This window comes from Misgurnus anguillicaudatus, chromosome 21 (assembly GCF_027580225.2).
Source record: "Misgurnus anguillicaudatus chromosome 21, ASM2758022v2, whole genome shotgun sequence".
Taxonomy (NCBI): Eukaryota; Metazoa; Chordata; class Actinopteri; order Cypriniformes; family Cobitidae; genus Misgurnus; species Misgurnus anguillicaudatus.
The window spans coordinates 38,939,797-38,963,070 of NC_073357.2; the positions used below are offsets into that span (position 1 = coordinate 38,939,797).

The 23,274-nt window shown below is 38.4% G+C and overlaps 1 protein-coding gene across 6 annotated transcripts; it reads left to right on the forward strand.

Annotated features, from left to right (window-relative positions):
* The first annotated feature begins 1,494 nt into the window (after positions 1 to 1,494).
* ptpn5 (protein tyrosine phosphatase non-receptor type 5) lies at positions 1,495 to 22,496 on the forward strand. 6 transcript variants are annotated; one of them, XM_055206838.2, is made up of 15 exons: positions 1,495 to 1,888; positions 4,121 to 4,253; positions 4,355 to 4,407; positions 8,334 to 8,523; positions 8,724 to 8,834; positions 8,977 to 9,054; positions 9,205 to 9,443; positions 13,947 to 14,133; positions 14,212 to 14,296; positions 14,402 to 14,481; positions 15,880 to 16,017; positions 16,585 to 16,695; positions 17,989 to 18,149; positions 19,351 to 19,464; positions 20,471 to 22,496. In XM_055206838.2, the coding sequence occupies exons 2-15, from the start codon at positions 4,236 to 4,238 to the stop codon at positions 20,562 to 20,564; spliced, it is 1,659 nt and encodes a 552-aa protein (XP_055062813.1). In that variant the 5' UTR covers positions 1,495 to 1,888; positions 4,121 to 4,235; the 3' UTR covers positions 20,565 to 22,496. The 6 variants fall into 6 exon arrangements, with proteins under 6 accessions (XP_055062813.1, XP_055062837.1, XP_055062826.1 ...); XM_055206862.2 differs by having other exon boundaries at positions 1,497 to 1,888; positions 4,355 to 4,434; XM_055206851.2 differs by having other exon boundaries at positions 1,497 to 1,888; positions 4,121 to 4,239; positions 4,355 to 4,434.
* The last annotated feature ends 778 nt before the right edge of the window (positions 22,497 to 23,274 follow it).

The window sequence follows — 23,274 nt, forward strand, 5'->3', positions numbered from 1 at the left end:
AATCAATTTAATACATTTTTTTGCATAACCTATTTACTTAACAACTCCAAACTGAGGAGCAACAGTTGCACTCTTTTAGAACAGATTCACATTTGCACACAATCACACATCTATTTAATGTTTTGCTAACCATCATCCCAATAACATCTATTCTATTCTATTCTATTCTATTCTATTCTATTCTATTCTATTCTATTCTATTCTATTCTATTCTATTCTATTCTATTGTAAGTTAGGCTATTGTACTAATCAGGCTTGTGGCTGTGGGCTCAGTTTCGTTTTGTTTTGAAACAGTTTTTTCTCTTTAAGGGGGTCACAGTGCTGTTCAGTAAGTATGCAGTCTCCTGGGTGACAGTCAGTAAGCATAGCAGACTATAGGGCAAATGCGATGACTAAACAGGAAGTGGTCAAACACAGATCTCTGGTGAATGTAACAGTGAAACTCTTATCTGCCTGCTCACAATAGCAGCTTTTTTTAGACTGTACTGATCAAAGTGCCAAGAACTGTGTAAACTGACATTTCTTTTAAGATCTATGATTAAAGCTATATTAAAGTGCTAAATGCGTCGGATATGTATAACAACTCTGTGCGTGGTGCAAATTTATGCATTCACATTAATTTTTTTCTTTTCAGAAATTATGAAAAGAAGACACCAAAAATATCAGGACACACTAACACAACAGTGTATTCAGGTTTGTGCAAAAGTGCACAATTGTGTACAATTTATTGTATGAGATAATAATAATAATAATAATCCTACTCTATCTGCTTCGACAATTAAAAAATGTATATATTGTTTTTAAAAATGTGGATGCCACAGAAGAAAGCTGTCCTCATGTAGGCCACGCACACATAAACTCTATGAAAATCAGACAGAAAACAATTGTGCTTTATGTCAGTCTTTTGTGACTTGTAGTCCCACCAAGTTTTTAGAAATCTAAACCTCTGGCCGACTTTGCTTATGATTGCATGGTCGTGTATACTGCACGTACAGTACCACCACTAGATGGAAGCAGATAGCCTTCCTAGACCTTTAGACAAATGTTGAGAAACTGAGAATTTGTGTGTGTGTGTGTGTGTGTGTGTGTGTGTGTGTGTGTGTGTGTGTGTGTGTGTGTGTGTGTGTGTGTGTGTGTGTGTGTGTGTGTGTGTGTGTGTGTGTTGTGTTTAAAATGTCTAATTTCTACAGATTAATTGTATATGCAAAAGAAAGAAGGAAAGAAAAAAGGAAAGAAAGGAATGAAGGAAGGAAGGAAAAAGATTAAAAGAAAGAAACTGCACAGACAGATAAGCCTACTGTTTCTCATTTCGATGTGCAAAACATACTTTTTATTTGCAATAGGAAATGACGCAGTTGTTAATGTGAGTGCCGAGAGGTCTGGAGAGAGAGAGAGAGAGAGAGAGAGAGAGAGAGAGAGAGAGAGATACAGAAAGAGAGAGTTCACTAAAGCGCATAATGATCTCCAGCATCCCTCCACCCCGCTCTACCCCGAGATTTGTTGCCTAGGTTACACCTCCAGCTGCCACCTGAAGCGAAGCATCACATCATCCTCCTCACGAAATACAGCACCTCACACGTCAACACCTATTCAAAAGCACACAAAGGGGATCTCGCGAAACAAAATATACTGTGAAAAAAGCGAGAGACATACAGAACGTATTAAGACGCGAGAGCGCGCGCTCGCGCGCACCGAACCTCCTCATTGTGATTGTGAGTGAAGAGAGGCGGGCTCATATGGAGGGCCGCTGCTCAGCTCTGCAGCCACTGCAGCGTCTCCCGCTGCCTGCTCTTCCTCCGCGCGCGTCTCCGCGAGCGCTGTGATGTGAATATTAATGATGCTGCGCGAATCTCCGCGCTCATTTTCACCGCTTTCACCTTTTTGAGAGGTAAGAGCGCATCTGTGTTTTTCGCATTCTATTAACTTTGGATTGTAATATAGCGCGATTTTAATTGCAGCGTTTGCCCTGTGAAAGCGCACGTCGTGTTTTTCGGGATGCTGGGACGCTATTTCGACGCAGCGTTATTCACAATGAATAGACTATGCGAGTCAATGATCGAGGCGTTTCGGTGTGAGGATATTACATCAATGTACCGAGGCTAAAAGCGTCTTTGCTATCCTGATGGTGTTTACTGATTATTCTTAGGCTACTGTCATAAGTGAAAATTTTGTGGTCTTAGATTGTTGTAGATATTGACTAACAGGCACCTGTTCTGATGTTTATTTAGAGCTGGAGGTGGATCCATATATTTAAATATACGTCTATAATACACTAATAAGACCTCACGTTTATTATGAAAGAAAACTGATTTGCTTAATGAGTAATGACTTGGTTTATAGTTGTGAATGATTATTTGAAAGATCTCAGTGGATGTTTGTGGTATGCATCTGTATGAGCATCTGTGAAAATGGCTCAGCATTCAACAAGTGTAGGCTATCTCATCCCTTCTGCTATGTGCCTAATATTCCCCAGATAGACTGTCATCCTGTGTATGTGTGTGTGTGTGTGTGTGTGTGTGTGTGTGTGTGTGTGTGTGTGTGTGTGTGTGTGTGTGTGTGTAGTTGCTTATTGACTGTGTGTTTATGTGGTGGTAAGGGGTTTTATGCAGGAGGCCAGCCATAAGGTAATATGTTGTTCTTTTTTTAATGTATGTTTGAAATCAAACGTTATATCACTGTAATAATTATTCGTGCATGAAGTACTTTTAGAAAAGGTGCTTTAAGTCAACGTATTAAACCAATGAGACCTATAACACAAGAGGAGACTGGTCTAAATAATCCTTTGCCATGACATCATGACTCTCTCTCTTTTTCTCTATCTCTCTTGCTCGCTTGCTCTCCCCATCTCTGGCTTTGGCTATGTTTGTCTTCTTTTTCTGAAATGTATACAGCCGGCTAATCACATCAGTGGTGTGTTTCAGTGGTGGACAGAGAGAGAGAGAGAGAGAGAGAGAGAGAGAGATATGTGGGTTCAAATGAGACCATGACAGCTCTCATTCATGGAAAAGATACACCGCTATACTGGGTTGAGTCTGCTGAACAAAACACACCAATTTAACTCATCCAGCATAAAGTGTAATCCCCTAATACAAGCAAGCGCAATAAAAGCCCCATGTCTATAGTGTAGGGCTGCTATTAAGCAGGTAATCTCTTTCTTTCGCTCTCACTGACTCACATTGTTATCAAGATGATAAAATATTATGTTGCAATTAGCTGATTCATAACTGAAAAGAATGGAAAAATAGTTTCTTAATGAATAAATACATCTAATATATCCAAAATGAAAACTTTTAAATTACAGTACTGCAATAAAATATTATATAATAAATATTTGACAGCTGATGATGTTTGCCCTCCCCTACCTTACCGCTTTAATTCCAGACTATAGTTTATCATAACGTGTGGGATGTGCAGACTACATCATGGTACATTGCGGCGGCCATTAAATATTACCATGTTTATTTTATAATGTTTAGGTGTATATTTATATATTTTTTTGTGTTTAGTGTTGCAGCTAACTCATGGTTAACCCCACAGCAAAGCTCAGTGTAATAAAACTGTTTCGTGTCAGAACTGTGGGAAAATAATTCGATTTTATATGTATTTTAAACACAAAGGCAGGTGCTCATTAAAAATTCCTATAAATGTTGCAAGAGTCAGTTGGGAACAGGTGTTTCTCCCTTTGTTCCACTGTTTGTTGATGTTGTTGTTCTATGTCTGCAAGATTTCATTGTGTGTCTGTCTATGTGTGCAGTTTTGTGTGTGGAGTGGGGTGTTAGTGTGTGTATATCTGTGCGTGTGGGGGTGTTGATTGTGGTTCTATATAAACCATTTGCTGCTGAGTGTATTTGTTTCCATGGTTACCCCCATGCCAATGTAGATCACGTCATCACCAGACCAGACCTCTGCAGCTATTGTTTACTGATCGTAGAGCAGAAGACAGAGTGTGTGTTGAGATTTTTTCGATATGTTTCCTGTAGACCGTAACCGTATGCACTCCTCAAGTTCCCCATTGTCTTGTGTCTCTTTGTCTAGTCATCTATTCTCTGTATAATTCTTGGATCTCTAGCTTGGATTTCTCATCGCTATATTTTGACCACCTGTCATTTTTCTCTGATAGACACACACATGGAGGGCTATTTATTCGATACTGCTTAGGGACTCCTACCATTGGTTGACTTGGCACGCAGCATCCTGTGCTTGTATCGCCATCTGTACAACTCCATACAGAGTGCATGAGTAAGAATATACTGGTATAAAATTTAAGATGCTAATGCACTACTAATACAACCTATAAACTATTAATTTTGATAATTTTTCACATTCTTCTTTTTCTTTCTGGAACCCCTCACAGAACTGCTCCTATAGTTTGCTGAAGGTCTTGAGAGAGGCGTTTGTCACTGTCATGTGAGTCTAACTCTACTTTTTTCTAAAGTAAGTCCTCTATCATTGCTCTTTAAAAAATGTGTTTCAATATTAATGCTGTTTATTATACTGCCTCTGTATAAGATTTAATTACGATTGGTCAATCGCAGTTTTTTGCAGTTAAATGTTTTTCATGCATATAACCAATGACCAATACATAACCAATGACGCAAAACTGTAAATTTGATCGTTGTCACTGGCAACCACCCACCTACACTGTTAGCTTCATGTCTCGTGTAGCACATACCTGATCGCCTGAGTTTATTTTGCATGTTTTTTTGCAAACTTTCCTGTGCCGTTATACTAAACAGGGCTCAACGCAAATATTTTTTTTATACTGGCCCGGTCAGGCCAGTGGTTCATGTTTTCACTTGCCCTGACAAAATTTTCACTGGCCCTAGGGCTGCACGATTTGGCTAATTTTTCCCATTGCGGTTATTGATGCTAATATTGCGATGTGCGATTGCGATTATAGTAAATGGTATCATGGGCCAACTTGATGGGTTTTAAGGAAAATCCACACACAGTTTAGCTAAAATGTGTATTTGTAAAACTAGAAATGTTTTCGTATTGCCACGTGATGTAGCAACTGCTCAGTGTCAGTAATCCTAAATCCAAAATACCGCCATACAACAGACATAGAGGTTTTTTCACTGTCAACCTCCTCTGCATCCATCTTCGCTCTGGTATAAGTGACGACGCACACCACACACGTGCATGCCACACGTGCACTGCCTTTTTTGTTCGTTTTTCTTTCTTTTTTTAAACAGCAAGGAAAATCATCAAACTGTTATCAGAAAGTTTGTGTTAATAAGTCCACACATTTATTTGTTTAATATAATTGCAACATTTTGCTGTCATATAATCGCACAGGCTGACATCGCGATTGCGATTGCAATGCGATTAATTGTGCAGCACTGGCCCCAATAAAAAAAATCAGTGTCACATATTTAAAAATAATAATTTAAAAGTCAAATATAATTGTATACATATACATAATCAGACATGTTCCAACGAAAAAAGGCTCCCAACTTTTCTGTTTTACCTGTAAACTGACAGCAAATTGTGCAAAATATTGCATTGTTTCTTTCGCCATGTTTTACCCAAGTAATCGTCTGCTTCCAAGATTTTAAATAATATACATTGATGAAAATATATTTTAGTGACTGAGGGTGAAGCACTGGCCCGATCGGGCAAGTGACAATACTTTTTACTGGCCCAAACATCTCTCACGCTTGCCCCGGGCCACCGGGCAGTCCTTTATGTTGAGCCCTGCTAAATATCAGCACTGTTGAAACACCACTTAGCCAGAACAAATTATAGGACTAGACCTAACTGTTATATAAAGCCCATCTTACAGTAATTATAAACATATATCTTTGCATTATTTGTTAATACTAGTAAACAGATATTTTTCAAAAGGACAAAGATATAGACTAGTCACCTTTGCTAATGGCTCTTTTAAGCAACAGTAAAGACGACACATTTCATTCAGATAACAGTGTCTGCAGACACAGGCTGTTCTTTCACTCTTTCCCTCTTGGACAGTTTGTGGCTGGGAATTGAATGCTGATTGAGCAAGTAGCATGAAATGATTATGCTTAGGTTTGATGAAAGACAATCTGAAGGGTGTGTATTTGTGCGCACCCATGTGTGTGTGTGTGTGTGTGTGTGTGTGTGTGTGTGTGTGTGTGTGTGTGTGTGTGTGTGTGTGTGTGTGTGTGTGTGTGTGTGTGTGTGTGTGTGTGTGTGTGTGTGTGTATCCTAGCAATCTCTTTCTCTGAATGGCTCATTCTGATAATTCAAGAGCATCCAGCTGCAGAATGAATAGAGTACAGGAATAAATAAATTAATAAAAATTAATCAGAGGGGAACAGAGCAAGACAGGGGAGGTAGAGATGGAGAAAGAGCATTGCCAGGGGTATAAAGATGGACAGGGTCATAAAAAAATGTATCAATCGAGAAAAAAAAAAGGTGAACCAGAAGAGATGAACGAGTGAAAAATGGTGGTTTCTGTGTGTGTGTTTGTGTGAGTGTGGAGTCAGAGTATTGATTAGTGTGATAGACTCCAGCACTGAGTGTTGACTCTGCACTAAAGGTGAAACAACCTGCTTTGAGTTTTTGCTTATGTGTGTGTTTGTGTGTGACTACAGATTTGTAAATCTCACATAATGTGGCATTATTTAAGTATACAGGTAGGATGGGTTGAGAGCATGCCTTAACCTTGTTTGACAAATGTGATTCTATATTTTATACCAATTGTTGAAAAGACAAAACTGAAAAAGGAATAATGTAACGTCGGGAAAAGAATATAATGTAATTTACTAAATTAAATCTGTATTTCATCTCATTTGCTAATTGCCAGATCCCTTGTGAATATCGGTACAGTGCTGTTCTCACTGTATATGGCATCACACCCCATGTTACCGTTATGTCCTCAGCACTGTCTCATTTGCATAGTCCACCTCTAAATGTGTCATTCCTCCCACAGCACTGCCATGAATTATAAAATGTATTTCGCAGTGTAGTGTGTACTATACTGTAAGCCATATTTTGTACTATACTGTACACTCACCTAAAGGATTATTAGGAACACCAAACTTATACTGTGTTTGACCCCCTTTCGCCTTCAGAACTGCCTTAATTCTACGTGGCATTGATTCAACAAGGTGCTGAAAGCATTCTTTATAAATGTTGGCCCATATTGATAGTATAGCATCTTGAAGTTGATGGAGATTTGTGGGATGCACATCCAGGGCACGAAGTTCCCATTCCACCACATCCCAAAGATGCTCTATTGGGTTGAGATCTGGTGACTGTGGGGGCCATTTTAGTACAGTGAACTCATTGTCACGTTCAAGAAACCAGTTTGAAATGATTCGAGCTTTGTGACATTGTGCATTATCCTGCTGGAAGTAGCCATCAGAGGATGGCTTCATGGTGGTCATAAAGGGATGGACATGGTCAGAAATAATGCTCAGGTAGGCAGTGGCATTTAAATGATGCCCAATTGGCACTAAGGGCCCTAAAGTGTGCCAAGAAAACATCCCCACACCATTACACCACCACCACCAGCCTCCACAGTGGTAACAAGGGATGATGGATCCATGTTCTCATTCTGTTTAGGCCAAATTCTGACTCTACCATCTGAATGTCTTAACAGAAATCGAGACTCATCAGACTAGGCAACATTTTTCCAGTCTTCAACTGTCCAATCTTGGTGAGCTTGTGCAAATTGTAGTCTCTTTTTCTATTTATATGGGAGATGAGTGGTACCCGGTGGGGTCTTCTGCTGTTGTAGCCCATCCGCCTCAAGGTTGTGCGTGTTGTGGCTTCACAAATGCTTGTAACGAGTGGTTATTTCTGTCAAAGTTGCTCTTCTATCAGCTTGAATCAGTCGGCCCATTCTCCTCTGACCTCTAGCAGGCATTTTTCGCCCACAGGACTGCAGCATGCTGGATGTTTTTCCCTCTTCACATCATTCTTTGTAAACCCTAGAAATAGTTGTGCGTAAAAATCCCAGTAACTGAGCAGATTGTTAAATACCCAGACCGGCCCGTTTGGCACCAACAACCATGCCACGCTCAAAATTGCTTAAATCACCTTTCTTTCCCATTCTGACATTCAGTTTGGAGTTCAGGAGATTGTCTTGACCAGGACCACATCCCTAAATGCATTGAAGCAAGTGCCATGTGATTGGTTGACTAGATAATTGCATTAACGAGAAATTGAACAGGTGTTCCTAATAATCCTTTAGGTGAGTGTAGATTACTTATAGCTGCCATTCTAATTCCTGATTGGATGAAACTCGCTGTTCATTTTGTTGGGCTGCATTTATGAATGTTTTATTATTTTATGCCCAAAGTACAGTGCAATACAGTATGATTTTCTCTCTGTGTATGTTTTAGCTGTTTAAAGACGGGAGGTTTCAAGAACAGCATGGCAGAATCCCCTGTTGAAGAGGACACACCAAAAGAGCAAGAGAGTGCCACCCCTGATCCCCTGCCGTGGGCTGGAGCTGCTCTAGGGGGGAGAATACTGAAAGCATGTGTTACGGGTGGTGCTTTTCTCCTGCTGTACACACTTTCTCAAATCACAGTGAGTTCATGCACACAGAATATACACACATATTACATGTATTTATCATTTTACCAAACATTTAAATAATTTTTTTAAACATGAATGTTTAAACAGGGTCATCATTGAACACTACATACATGTGCATTGTGTGCCTGTGTGTATGTTACCCTATTATTGTAATATTTGTAATGTATATTGTGTTTAATTGATGTGTTCAGGGTTTGTGGGTTATTTACATGCTGAATGGCTACAGGGCTTTTCCAGCAGCACACAAAGTTTTGGATCTTCTGCAGTATCTTCTCTCCACCAGTGATGCCTCTGATCAACAGGTGACTATAGAGTTAAAGCTGCAACAGTTTCTCTGGCAAAAAGTTGAAAAACATTTATGTAATATAGACATAAAAAGAAGACAATAAAGTTATTGCTCACAATAAGGGGATCACAAACACACTCGAATGCACTTGTATACAGATGGAGATTTGGAGGGTGGACAGTTTGTTGCCTCTCATAGCCACACTCTTCTTAGGTGTAGTCATCCTTGGCACTGGAGTGAGTATGTTTTATATCTTCCTGCATTTAGGTTACGAGCCGGGTCCAAGCGTTAGGCTTGCTAGATTATCACAGTGTTATAACACATGAAAACATACTGTATGTTGTAAAGCCCCTTATGTTTTTTTTACCCTATGGCTGTCACAAAAGACTCTGTTCTGCATTAAAACCCTGGTGCCTGGCAACCCCCCTTGCTTTCCTGATGATCGTCGTCAGTCCATGAGCAGACAACCTTCCTTTACATATTCGGAATGGACAGATGCCAGACAGGAGAATTTCTACGAGCTAGATCCTGTTCCTGAGACTCCTGTTTTCGACTGTTTTATGGACATGAAGACTGAGGCTGACCCTGCCACTCTCACTGTTAAGCCTGTGGGCTTGCAGGAAAGGTAATACAAGCTATTCTTTACAGTTGATATCTTTGGCAGACTCTTTCATCCAAAGTTAAGTATAGTGCATTCAAGTCATACAATGGCATAGCTGCAAAGAACATTTTAAGAACCTTTATTTTTTATGTAACCTGTAGGAGCCAAAGCCAAATATGTCATGTTAAACCAGTAGGAGGCAATCTCTTTAAATTAATAAATGGGTGCACCTGGGATAGAGGGACAGGTGTTTGTGTGCTCGGGGAAAGCTCACAGTTTGACCGCGAACTTGATCTTTACCAAGATTTATTGTGTTTTGACTATATACTTCACCATTTGGAATCGTGTTTAGCTACACATGTGATATTATGTTTAGGATTGAATCAGTAAACTGTGGATGAATGAACAATGGAACTATGGTAACTGTATGATATGCTTGTTCCAATAGAAGAAACACAAGTCAGCATATGAAGAACATTTGCCTTTATTGACATGAGACATTAATTGCTCACTGCCCGAACACAATTCTCCTCTGACTTTAGTGGAAAGTCATTACATAACCTTAATTTTTAGTGTATACTGTATCGAACAATAACTATTATTAAAATAGCATGGCCGTTTCTTGTAATATTCTTGTGTTCTTGCAATTCTTAAAGCTCACGTAACACACGCTGTTTCTGCATTTCTGATGTTAATCTGGAGTACCTGTATAGAGTAGTATTACATCATTTATATCTCCGAAGAGTCTTTAGTTTAATCAGATTTATAAAAGAAAGATTAGCTTTACCGATAACAATAATGTACGAAAAAATGAAGAAGAAGGAGTAACTACCGCGGGTGGAGCGAGTAGGGGGCATGCAACACTATACAACACTGTTTAACTTATGATTCACTACATGTTCTTGTCATTTATATAATATGCACGCGCCTATTTCCAACATAAGACAGAAGTCTTACTTACGGCATGCAACTCGTGGCCCGGTTTGAAAAATCCAGTGCATCAAACACACACGCAAAACTCCGCTGCTACCCCAGATAATTAACTATATCCATTGTTTTCATAAAGCTGGCTTTCTTCTCCTTACATCCAAAAACACACTTCTTCATTCATGCCATTGTTGAGTTTTGAAATTAAACAAAGCTGTCATGTGATGTGATGTTTGCAAGATCTAGAATCTCCCGCTAATTGACAGGTGGGCGGGGTTTTCCGGAGGAAGTGCCTATAAAATAAGTGATACGTATAGAAACCCCTGAAACTTCAGCTGGACCCGTAATCGAAAAAAACTTTCCGAAACTTGTACGAACCCTGGCGAAGTGCATTCGGCACAGAAATACTCTGTAACACGCCCAACTGCTTTTTTGACACTTTGCCTTTAGCATGAGGAAACAACTCTATAACTGTGTTAATAAGTCAGAATGCTTGAAATACCATTGAACCACGCCTTTAACTCTAAAATAGGATGTGTTAACTTATTACCCCTAGTTGGTGTTAACCCATTTTGTGTCATTTTACCACATTACGTGTAATTTTATGTTGATATGTGTTAAAACAAATCAAAAGGACAACACAAGTTGTGTTAAAAGTAATAAAATGTGTTGTTTCAATAATAACACAGAGATGTGTCTAGGTCAGAGGTTTTCAATAGGTGAGGCGCGCCTCCCCAGGGGGGCGCCAAAGAGCCACAAGGGAGGCGCAACACACGAAGAAAAAATAACGGCACACATCTGTACACATCTGTATGCAGCTCTATTGATATCTGTAATTGTGCGTGCGTGTATTATATTTAAAATGCATCATTTCCTTGTCCCAATTCAACAGAAGTCAGCATTAAGGGAGGAGACAGGACCCAGCAAAAAACGTAGGAAATATGATCCTGAATACTTAAAGTTAGGTTTTACCTGGTTGGGGTCTGAGGCTGCACCGCTACCGCAGTGTGTGGTCTGCAAGGAGGTGCTAGCGAATGATAGCATGAGACCATGCAAACTTAGGCGTCACATTGAAACTAAGCACACAAATCTAGTGAACAAGCCAGTTGAGTTTTTTGAGAGGAAGCAGTTTGTTCCGTATTTTATGAAAATTAATTTAGTGCAAATACATGACAGACACATAGCTTCTAATATGTCAGCCACGAACGAAGACCGCGTCATTTGTATAAGAAAACCCTGACGGTGCGTTAATTTCTCCCTCTGTTTGTCTATGATCAGCGTAGCGTTTTTAACATCTTGCAGCGCCATCAGGAAATGCCCTTTTAATTGGTTGTTTCAGTCATTGTGATGTCACTTATCATAGCAACGATGACGACAAGTGACAACAGCGGGAAATGTAAAATTACTGCATCCGAGCAGCCGGCGAAAAAGAAACGAGCACAAAAACATAGAATTGATTGGGAAAATGACTATCCGTGGCTGGAATGCGTGAGGGACAATGAATACAAGGCCAATTGTATCATATGCCGTCGCGTTTTTTTCTGTTTGTCACGCCGGAGTGTGTGATATTAAGCAGCACTCATGAGGAGATAATCACAAGAGGAGCGAGAGGCTGCGGGCACAGGATGGAGCAATGTCAAGGTTCATTGTCCATCAGTCGTCTACAGAGGCTCATATGGTATGTAATTATGTGGATTTTTAAAACTCAAATATAGTTGATAAGAAAGTGATTATATTAAAAGAGATAGTACAGGTTTAGACTAACAATCCACATCTCTCCAGTGCTCCCTCCCGTCTCATAATGTGTTAATCATTTCTGATGGGTTTCTTATTAAATAATTATGGATTTAGATAGCTCAAGCGTTAAAAAGGGGTGGGGTCTTTGAAGAGGGCGTTTTATAAACTTAACAAAACCATGGTTCATTGCTGGCAAAATGATCATGATAGCCTTTATATTTCACATCTATGTGGTTCAGTCTTGTATACTTATTAGGCATACTTTGCTATTCATTAAATATTTAGGCCTAAGAAGTTGAAGTATGAAATATATTTATATTTTCACCAGAAGTCTTCATTTCAGGGGTTATTTTTTTTTTCAAAATTCTCTTCTGTGGGATCATGTCACCGGACCAAGGCATTGAATGCATAAATTGGTTGGGCCATGGGGTTGATGCCGCTCGTAGCACACATTATGTGAATGGCATTTTGTTTGTTTTTTAAGGTGTTATGTGGCTGAAATCGTTAAAAAAATGTGATGAAAATATGTTAATCTGTTCGATCTGATATACCTGCAATGCAGTTAACTGTTAGATGTTATGTGTTCCGTGAACAAACAGCGTTGTTTTTTATTGATCAGAGAGCTGTCCATTGTGCTGATTTTGTTTGAGAGGATCTCCTTCAAATATGCGCAGAAACACGCACCGACTGCAGCCGTGGAGTGTCGTTAGTTGTATTTTTGGCGCTTGTTGTATTGTTGTATTTTTAAGCATGTTTTGTTGACTTGTCAACTGATTGTCAAGTGATTTTAAGCCTCAATTAGGCCTGCATGAAGTTGGAAATTATTTGCTGTTGCAAAGAATCATTTATGAATGCACTTTTGAAAAAGTTAAGGAAATAAAATGTTTTCAATCAGATATTTAAAGTCATCATAGCCTGGAACACACAAAAGATGGCATTACTGCAGAGGCGTGTGCACTCAAAAAAATAACTCATTGGATGAGTTATGTCAAAGAGTTACCCATTTATGTCAGTATTATGCATTGCAATTGTGTTTGAACAAAAAAACTAAAACAAACGTGTAGCATTAAACTAAACTGTTTAAACAAAACAAACAACCTTTAAAAATCGTTTTTTTTAATGTGTGGGTTAGGGCAGGCGGACGGGATTTTGGGGAGGGGGGGCTTGGCTGTCCTTACCTACTCTAAGGGGAGGCTCACATTCACCCAATTTGAAAACCCCTGGTCTAGGTCTTTCGGATAACACATTTAGGGGCAGTTTCCAGGACAGGGCTTATCCTAGTCCCAGACTAAAATGCATGTTTGAGCTGCTTTAATTTAAATTAGTCCTCCTGACTAATTTGAACATATATTGTTGTTTTGTCTCAAGATGCACACCTGTAGTGTTTTTGTAAGGTACACTGTAAAAAATGTATGTAGAAATTACAGTGTCACTGGCAGCTGGTTGGCAGTAACTTACTGTAGATTTTACATTTATGTTATTTAATGGAAACAGTTTGTTCAAAATTAAATGAACATGAAACATTTTCAGTCTTCATCTTCTACAGTAAGTTACTGGCAACCAGCTGCATAATTACAGCAAATTTTTTACAGTGTATGTTTGTAAAAACTCCTTAAATTACATAATATAAATAAGGGCTAGTTCTAGATTAACCTAAACTCTGTCCAGGAAATCACCTCATAGTGTGTTATTTCTAAAATAAAACATGTTGTGTTATTTTTAATACAACCGCTTTTAGAGTGGTATTTCTGCCAGCTCATAGTTTTCGAAACCCACATCACATAATCTCCCAGTTGTGATGTAAAGGTTCAACTTTCACTTTCATGTGCCCCACGTTCACCTAAACTTAGCTGTGATTTGCAGGAGGGGTTCAAATGTGTCGCTGACTCTGGACATGTGCACCCCTGGCACTACAGAGCCCTATGGATCCCTGCTGTCCCCCAGAGAGCAGAGCACGAAGGAATATCTGCAGAATGCATCCAACCTACTTACACCTGAGCAGCTACACACGCGAGCTCTGGACGACGCCGTACTGCATGCTGAGTTTTATGTGAGTATCACTCGCACTAACATGCATACACAACGCAATAATCATAACATCTTATCACTTTTCTTGTGATGCAAACAGGAAACGCCTATGAACTTTGTGGACCCGAAGGAATATAGCATTCCCGGCGTGGTGAGAAAGAATCGCTACAAAACCATACTACCAAGTGTGTATATATTCTGTAAACAGCCTACTGTATAATTAGCTTTATGTGAAATTGTCTACTGAAGTTTGTTCTTCATCTTCTAGAAGTTATTTTTTCTGTGTGCAGACACACATAGCAGAGTTTGCTTAAAAGCAAAAGAGGAGGATGATTTTCTAAGTACCTACATCAATGCTAATTATTTGAAGGTGAGGATTACTTTTAACTTTGCAATGTGCTTGTGATTAAATGATGGAGGGAAATATGATTTAGATTTTGTAAGGCCTGTGAGAAGTTATGACTTCTAATCTATGATATCAGTGTAACCGTGTCACTCTTGCAACATTCTGCATTCAGCATTTTTGTTCTTAACTCTTTCCCCGGCATTGACGAGTTATCTTGTCAATTAAAGCTCCCGTTCTGTCTGTGATTTTGAAGCTTTGATTGTGTTTATAGTGGGCAATATAACATGTGTTCATGTTTCACGTGTAAAAAACGCAGTATTTTTCACACAATTTACTTATCTGTATAGCGCTGTTTTCACTGTCCTCAAAACAGGCTGATGTCTTCCTTGTTATGTGAAGTCCCTCCTTCAGAAAGACGTATCGAGTTCTGATTGTGTAGTTTGTTTAGTGTGCTGTGATTCGATAGCAGCTTAGCTTAGCAGAGTCGTTTGAGCCAAAGCTGGTGACTGACGTATTCCTGTGAGCGGAGTTTAGTCAACGAACTGTTTTACTGACGTCATTAAAGCAGGAAATAGAGGGCTGTAGTCCAAACCGATCGTTCGTTGTAGGCTTTTAAAGAGGAATTCTATTGAAGAAAATATATCGCCTGGCAGTGAACTTTGAGCTTTATCATTTTACAGGTATTATTTATGCTATTATAGCAACATTACACACTAACTAGGGTTTAGAAAATGGTATCAAGAAGAACGTGACCTTTAAGAGAAAACATTTGCATAAAATATGTGTTCCTGATGATTTTTTATGTTAATCTGCAATACCGCGATTATTCCAAACTTACCCCATTTATGAAAAAAACTGAAGCCAAAACGTTATTTAATAATTTAAAACTCTGTGTATGTTTTTGATAATTGTTCTGATCTCTAACAAAATTCCTTCACAAAAATGCAATTATTTCAGCTTTTTACTATATATATATATATATATATATATATATATATATATATATATATTTTTTTTTTTTTTTTTTTTTAAGAAAAATACCCATATTTAAGAGTTTATAAGCAGCGAAAAAATATAGCTAGAATGAAACATTTTTTCCCATTTTGTTTGTTTGTTAATTGTTTGTTTGAATGCAGAAAGTCTGTTCTTTCATTTGATATATTTGTATGTTTATATATCTTTAGAAGAAAATTGTCCTGGAAGGCATTTTGTGAAAATCACAAAAAATGCTGGCGGGCAACTTTTTAAAAAATGGCTGGCGGGGAACGAGTTAAACAGCAAATGCTCAAGACATACTTTAAATAAATGAATGCCTTCACATTCATTCATTTTCTATGACCAATTTCTAACATATTTCAAAATCCGTTAAATCCTGCAAAATGCCTCATTGTTTATTGTTTTTATCTAATGCTGTTTTGTTAGGGCTATGGAGGGAAAGAGAAAGCATATATCGCCACACAGGGTCCTACTGTAAACACAGTGGGGGATTTTTGGAGAATGGTCTGGCAGGAGCGCTGTCCCATTATCGTCATGATCACCAACATCGAAGAGAAAAATGAGGTCTGGTTATCTGTTTATTGGTGTATGATACAGAGACTTATGCTAGTCTGTAATTGTATTTACAATGCAAATGACAATACCGAAGTCTCTTCTTGTACCTGGCAGCATATAGAGTATGTATTTGTAGTACACAACACAAGAGTCATAATCATGCAGTTTTGCAGTATCACATGCTGAAATGTGATTCGCTGATTGTTGAGCTTCTCTCAAGAAAGGCCTAACTTTGTCGTTCATGCAGCACAGATATACAGACATTATGAATCTTTAAAAACAAAACCTTATGGAAACAAAACAGAATTAACACACTTTGCCCAAGTACTCTGACCCCTAAAAGAGCAGCTCAAACATGCATTTTAGTCTGGGACTAAAATAAGCCCTGTCCGGGAAACGGCCCCTTTAAGCACTAACACAAGCTTTAAGACATCACATAATTTACGGACTCAATTAGACAATTTGTAAATTGGCAATTTTAGGTTTATTAAAATAACAATGATGTAAGTGAATAATGAATAAGTGATTTTACAGATTAATGTTACAGGTACATATTTGTGTGTGTGTGTCCCACAGAAATGCACAGAATACTGGCCAGAGGACACTGCAGTCTGGGAGGGTATCGAGATCACTGTCAAACAGGTCATCCAAGCAGATGACTACAGTCTAAGGATTTTCACTGTGAAGGTCTGTTTTTGTAATGTATGATTATTATTATGATGAAAGATTTTGGCATATCTGGTTCAAAAACCATCCAGGGTTCTAAAACTACAGATTGATCTCTAAAGTTTAAAGGGGACAGAGAATGAAAAACCATTTTTACCTTGTCTTTGTTGAATTATGGTAGTCTACCCACATTCACGAACATACAAAAAGTGCTAGACATGCTAAATATCTCAGTCTCACAGAAATTCCTCTTTTAGAAATGTCAGCCAGAAAACGGCCCAATCTGAAAAACTGATGCTTATGACATCACAGGCATCTAACTGCCCCTCCACTTTAAAATAATTTGCTACATTTTTTGAGTGGCAGCAAAGTCAGCCAATCAGTAATAAGATTGCAAGTTAAGCCAGTAGGGGGAGCCAAATAGGTGCAAAACCACTTGTTTAAAATCCCCCACCCTAATAGAGCTTTCTTAAAGAGGTTTTTAGGAAGCTTCTAAGGCATTACAGACCCAAATAAAAACATTTTTGTCTACATGTCACATCACAGAACAAAGATAAATACCCTGTTCAATCATTCTATGTCACCTTTAATAAAAAGAAGTAAAGCAAGACATAAACAGGTTCAATTCTTTGTTTAAAGTTGTCACTTCCTTGGGAAGTAGTTTCTAATATGTCAGTGTTATTATTCAATGTGAGTTAAAGAGAAAGGTGAGAGGTAAAGAAAGAGAGAAGTACAGGTTGGGTGGAATATGTGTGTCAAATGTTTTCTCTCTCTCTCTCTCTCTCTCTCTCTCTCTCCCTGTCTGTCTGTCTGTCTTTCTCTGTAAATGTTTTTTACTGTTTCCTCTGGAGGCAATGCATTGCTGTCATGGCAACAATTAAGAAGCTCAGATGCAAAAGCCTCTAAATCCCACCTCTGTCAAAAATTAGATAATGATATTAACTGAATGCTCCCAGCACGTATTATATGTTTATCAAATACTTTTGCTTCAAATCCACTTAATCCGGGCCTTTCTGATCATTCAGAAATACCATTTTGTTTTGGCAGAATCCATTAAGAGCCTGAATAACAATGCTCATTTACAAGAAAACATGTCATATGCACTTAGTGGGTTTGCATCAGAGCTCTTCAGATATTCTTAGCAATGAAGCGTTCCACATTACTGATGGAAATATAGTTAGTCACAATATCTACATCCTACACCGTTGTGCTGTGATTTGATGTATTTATTTACAGGTATGTACTGTATGTTTGTATTTGTGTTACGTGCTGCAAATGTACATTTAACATATAAGTGACTGTTTGTGTGTTTAGAGTGAGGGTGAGGAGCGCACTATCAGACAGTACTGGTACACATCCTGGCCAGATCAAAAAACTCCAGATAAAGCCCCACCTCTGCTGGAATTGGTTCAGGAAGTAGAGGAAGCGAGGAATCAGTCTCCGCCCAATAGTGGCCCTGTCATTGTCCACTGCAGGTACCAACACAAAGGACATATGTGACCCAATCCGTAAAAACCCAGTAAAAGTCATTTTTTGTAATTGACTGTTTTCTACTAGCCTGACGTTGTCATACTCAATTCTAGTCAGAATTTGAGTCTGAAACCGCTCAATTGGGCTGTGGTTATGGGGCGTGTTTCAACCGAACCAGGACAAAAAAATGCCTCTGCACTCAGTTGAATAGACCTACAACCAATCAAAGAAACCGAGTGTGCGACGTATGTTGAAATGGCGTCTTTTGCAGCCTGACCTGAACTGCTTGTTATTTCGCTACAATGACACTAACATTATGATTATACTAAGTCTGAGTTAGCGAACGTACATCAACACTTACTATGTTTACAACATTTCATTCATATAACAACATTGTGAGTTATTTACATACAGTCATAAAGTCAGACTATCTCTTACCATTCATAAGTTAGATGAACTTCATCCACAAGCTTTCGAAAAAGAGCTGGCAACGACCGCTAGTTATATCCACGTTGTTGTGCACGCCGAGTTGCCCATTTTCATTGTGTTTCATCTTCTTAGCGACCATCGAAGTCAATTGATAAATTAAACTTTTGCCGAATCCCAGAGGAGGGACGGCAAAAACATCTTACCGATCAACAAATGCCTTGATCGCATTTCTCTGTTCCTCTTTTAAAATTAAAGCGCTTTCGCTATCTTCTAGAACAGACTTGATGGCAGAATATTCACATCTCAATTCTCCAGCGGCAGCCTTCTTTGTTGTAAACAGATTCAACACAAGCGCTCTTTGGCCATGTGGTTGATATCGTTACTGTTGATCATCTGTCCATCATCGTATAAAGCCCGCCCTGACAATTTGATTGGTCCAGCACCACAACGGAGCGACTCCAGACTGAATTTCCCCCAACCTACAATGTTGTGGGCGGGCCTAAATTCGGCTGGCATCCAGGCTAGTTTTCTACATAGAAACCCAGGAATTAAATATATATTAATTCATACTGTATATAAATCTATACAGTTTATTGCAATTACTTTATGATCAACATGCTGAATATTTAGTATCCATATATTACAGATACTACAGTTTAAAGATATATTATTTTCAATCATTTTGCTAATTTCTTTTAGACTGTTTCTATTTCTTGCGTACTCTGTCCAGTTCATTTTTGTCTAGCTAATTCCTTACACTGTGTTTTTCACTCTTAGTGCCGGCATTGGACGCACTGGCTGTTTCATCGCTACCTCCATCTTGTGCCAGCAGCTAAGCAATGAAGGGGTGGTTGACATTCTGAAGACCACCTGCCAGCTACGCTTGGACAGGTACGATGTATTTTCACTGTATTTACACTGTAACTTTAAACTCGAGTGTCAGTTTGAGTATTGACTTAGTGGGCAACATTTTTTTAACTATTAAACCTCATTTGTATCAAGTCATGGAGAAAAGGGAAGCTGGCAAGATCAGATGTGGTTGGATTAAGGGACATTCCACTTTTTTTTGAAAATATGCTCATTTTCCAGCTCTCCTAGAGCCAAACATCTGATTCCCACCGTCCTGGAATCCATTCAGCTGATCTGGCGCTAGCACTTTTAGCATAGCTTAGCACAATCCATTGAATCTGATTAGACCATTTAGCATCTTGCAAAAAATAACCAAAGAGTTTCGATATTTTTTCTATTTTAAACTTGACTCTTCTGAAGTTACATCGTGTACTAAGACAACGGAAAATTAAAAGTTGTGATTTTCTAGGCAGATATGGCTGTCAACTATCCTCTCAAACTGGCGTAATAATCAAGGACTTTGCTGCTGTAACATGGCTGCAGCTGGCATAGTGATATTACGCACTGCCCGAAAATAGTCCCCTTGGTTACTTTCAATAGCAGCGGACTATTTTCGGGCAGTGCGTAATATCACTACGCATGCTGCATCCATGTTACGCCAGAATGAGAGTATAGTCCTAGCCATATCTGCCTAGAAAATCACAACTTTTAATTTTCAGTCGGTCTTAGTACACAATGTAACTACAAAAGAGTCAAGTTTTAAATAGGAAAAATATTGAAACTCTTTGTTTTTTTTAGCTCGATGCTAATGGTCTAATCAGATTCAATGGATTGTGCTAAGCTATGCTAAAAGTGCTAGCGCCAAACCCGGAGATCGGCTGAATGGATTCCAAAACAGTAAGAATCAAATGTTTAACTCTAGGGAAGCTGGAAAATTAGCATATTTTCAAAAAAGTGGTATGTCCCTTTAAGTTATTGTTATGCATATGAATGACATAAATTGAAATTGATCTCGTGCCGCTGTTTTTGTTGCTGTTGTGTGTTTTAGAGGTGGGATGATTCAGACAGCGGAGCAGTATCAGTTTGTTCATCATGTACTCAGCCTGTATGAACGACAGCTTCAGAAGACCTCAGAAGAGTAAAGCCTCCATGAGTGCACAACCTTCACATTTCTCCTTGACCTTCATCTGAACATGGGGCAGGGACTGACATTCAGTACTTCAGATCTCATGTTTTTATATACAACCGACGTTTAGGCTGAACTATTCTTTCGGAGCAAGGCCAATATTAGACTTTACCCTACCCACAATACCCCCTGCTCGCCCCATGCCTCATCAAAACACTAAATATACTTGATTTATTTATTATAATTAAAGTAACACTAATGGTTATTTATGAAATACACAAATACTGCCCTAACAACAATATAATGCTCAGCAGATCATTTACAGTATGCTCAAACACAACAATGTTTCTACTCGTGTAATGGTACAGTACAAACACAATAACAAGTGGACACCAAGGCCTCCATTTGTCTGAGATTATATAAATGTAACATTAGATTTAGTGACCTCTGAGCCTAAAGTACAGCAATTTTCCTTTTACTGCTAAAACGTTTTTACAGGATTTATAACTTGTATGTATCTTAAAGATTTGTTGTAATGTCTGGGTGTGTCTGCGTGTGTGTACAAATTGGTCATATGTTGAAAGATCAACCTGATCAGTCAGTATGTATGCTTGTATGTCCGAGCGTGTCTGTGTATACTGGAGACAGCATAAAGGCGAGAAAATGTTCACTATGTGCTACTGTATGATGATTATCAGACTTACTCCGGATGTGTGGTTGGTCTCTAGGGAGAGGTTAGCCTACCACATTAAATACAAAATGGCCTTAATATGTGTCTTTCTGTCCTGACTGGGGTCCATATGGTTGTTTAGAGATGTTGTCGAGCAGATCTGAAGGCAGTGTGGTGTTGCAGCCTGTCATAGTCTCATTAGGTCTGATTGGGAGCGAGACTGATCCCAGTACAGGTCGACGTACGCTTTACCAGCGTACCTTTGCCTTCTTGCGTGTTGTTGGATGCTGTAACCTGTAAAACGTATTAGTTGGACTCTTACAAAGCATCGATGCTGCACCTCAAGGTTTTATGTACAGAAATGCCGAAACACTGTATCCGACTAATGTTCAATTTGTAAATCATAGCTTGTATTGATAGCAGAAATCACGACAATGGGACATGTATAGTTGTGATGTTTTTTGCCCTGGACGTCCAGGTTACTGTGACTCATTATTATCAATTATTTTATTAGCTTGTTTTTTGCATTGTTTATATGTGGGTCTGCGTTTCTGATTCGTTGAGATGTATAATAATCAGTATTTGCCCAGCTCGTACAGCTTTGCTGAGACTTGCAGTTTGCATGAGCAAGTACATTTTGAACTTCTTTTTAATTATTAGCAAGACAATTTTGAAATGATAAGCAGACATTAGTGTGTGTGATCATGTGCAATAGCTTCTGCGTCTCTGAGAATCTTCAGTCAATGACCTCATATGATCCAGCTGGAAATACAACAACACTGGAACAACTGTAATGCAAGTATCCTTCAACTTACTTTAAACTTTTCTGACTAGTCATGTGTTTTTTAACCAGATGGTTTCTTTCAGGCAGCTCTGAGCTGAAAGTAGCTATAGAGATTGTATTGGTATTTAAATGTTGCTAGTTCAAGGCTTCGAGATGGTTTTGCCAGAAATGAGAATGTCTTCAATTGACTTTCATTCACACGCTTTAATTGCTGCTGTTATCATCTGCTGTCTTTTTATTATAGCAGAACTGCTGTTGTGTTTAGTTGATACTGAGCAGTTGAATTGTATTATTTGACATATTAGTCTTATTTATTGAAAAAGTTTGTCTCTGTGTTTCTGTGCTGTTATTACACTGCCAAAGACTGTAGTGATTGGTCCATACGGCAAAACATTTTTAAAAATCCTATTTATATATTTTAAAGCATTGAAAACTGTAGCGAGTTTTAGGATCAGCATGTGGAATTATAACAGTACATGTATGAAACCAGCTTATATATTTGTATCTTATTTTAAAGTGAAGAATCTGGAGTGCCACTGTAAAACCTAATTTAAGATTGTCTTATATTTTATTCCATCTAGTATTTTGTTTAATTGATTGTTTAACCGAAGAAAACCTAATATCCACTAATAGGAAAACTGATGAACATAGTTGCAGATAACAAAGGAAAAAGGTTTTATTAATTTACAGGAATGTAAATACAACATTGACAGCATTTGTGGCATAATGTTGATTACCACTGAAATATTTTGGTAACACTTTACAATATTTGTTAACATAAGTAAATGTTTTAGCTAACATAAACTAACAATAAGCATTGTAGTTTATCAGCATTTATTACTCTTTGTTAATGCCAATACAGTTGTTCATGTTCACTGTGCATTAACTAATGTCAACAGTCAGTTACACATTTTGATTTTAAAAAATGTATTAGTAAATGCTGTAGATATATTGTTTATTGTTCATGTTAGCTAATGCATTTACTGATGTTTACAAAAACAACCTTTATATTGAATATTTTGGGCAGGCAAAAAATTAAAAGTTTAGCTACAGGAACAATGGAACAAGTAAGGCAAAATCACTTAAAGTCCCTGTCTGTGAGAAGTTATATAATGATGTATGTAAATGCCTGTAATCCCAGATATACACTCACCTAAAGGATTATTAGGAACATCATGCTAATACTGTCTCTGACCCCCTTCCGCTTTCAGAACTGCCTTAATTCTACGTGGCATTGATTCAACAAGGTGCTGAAAGCATTCTTTAGAAATG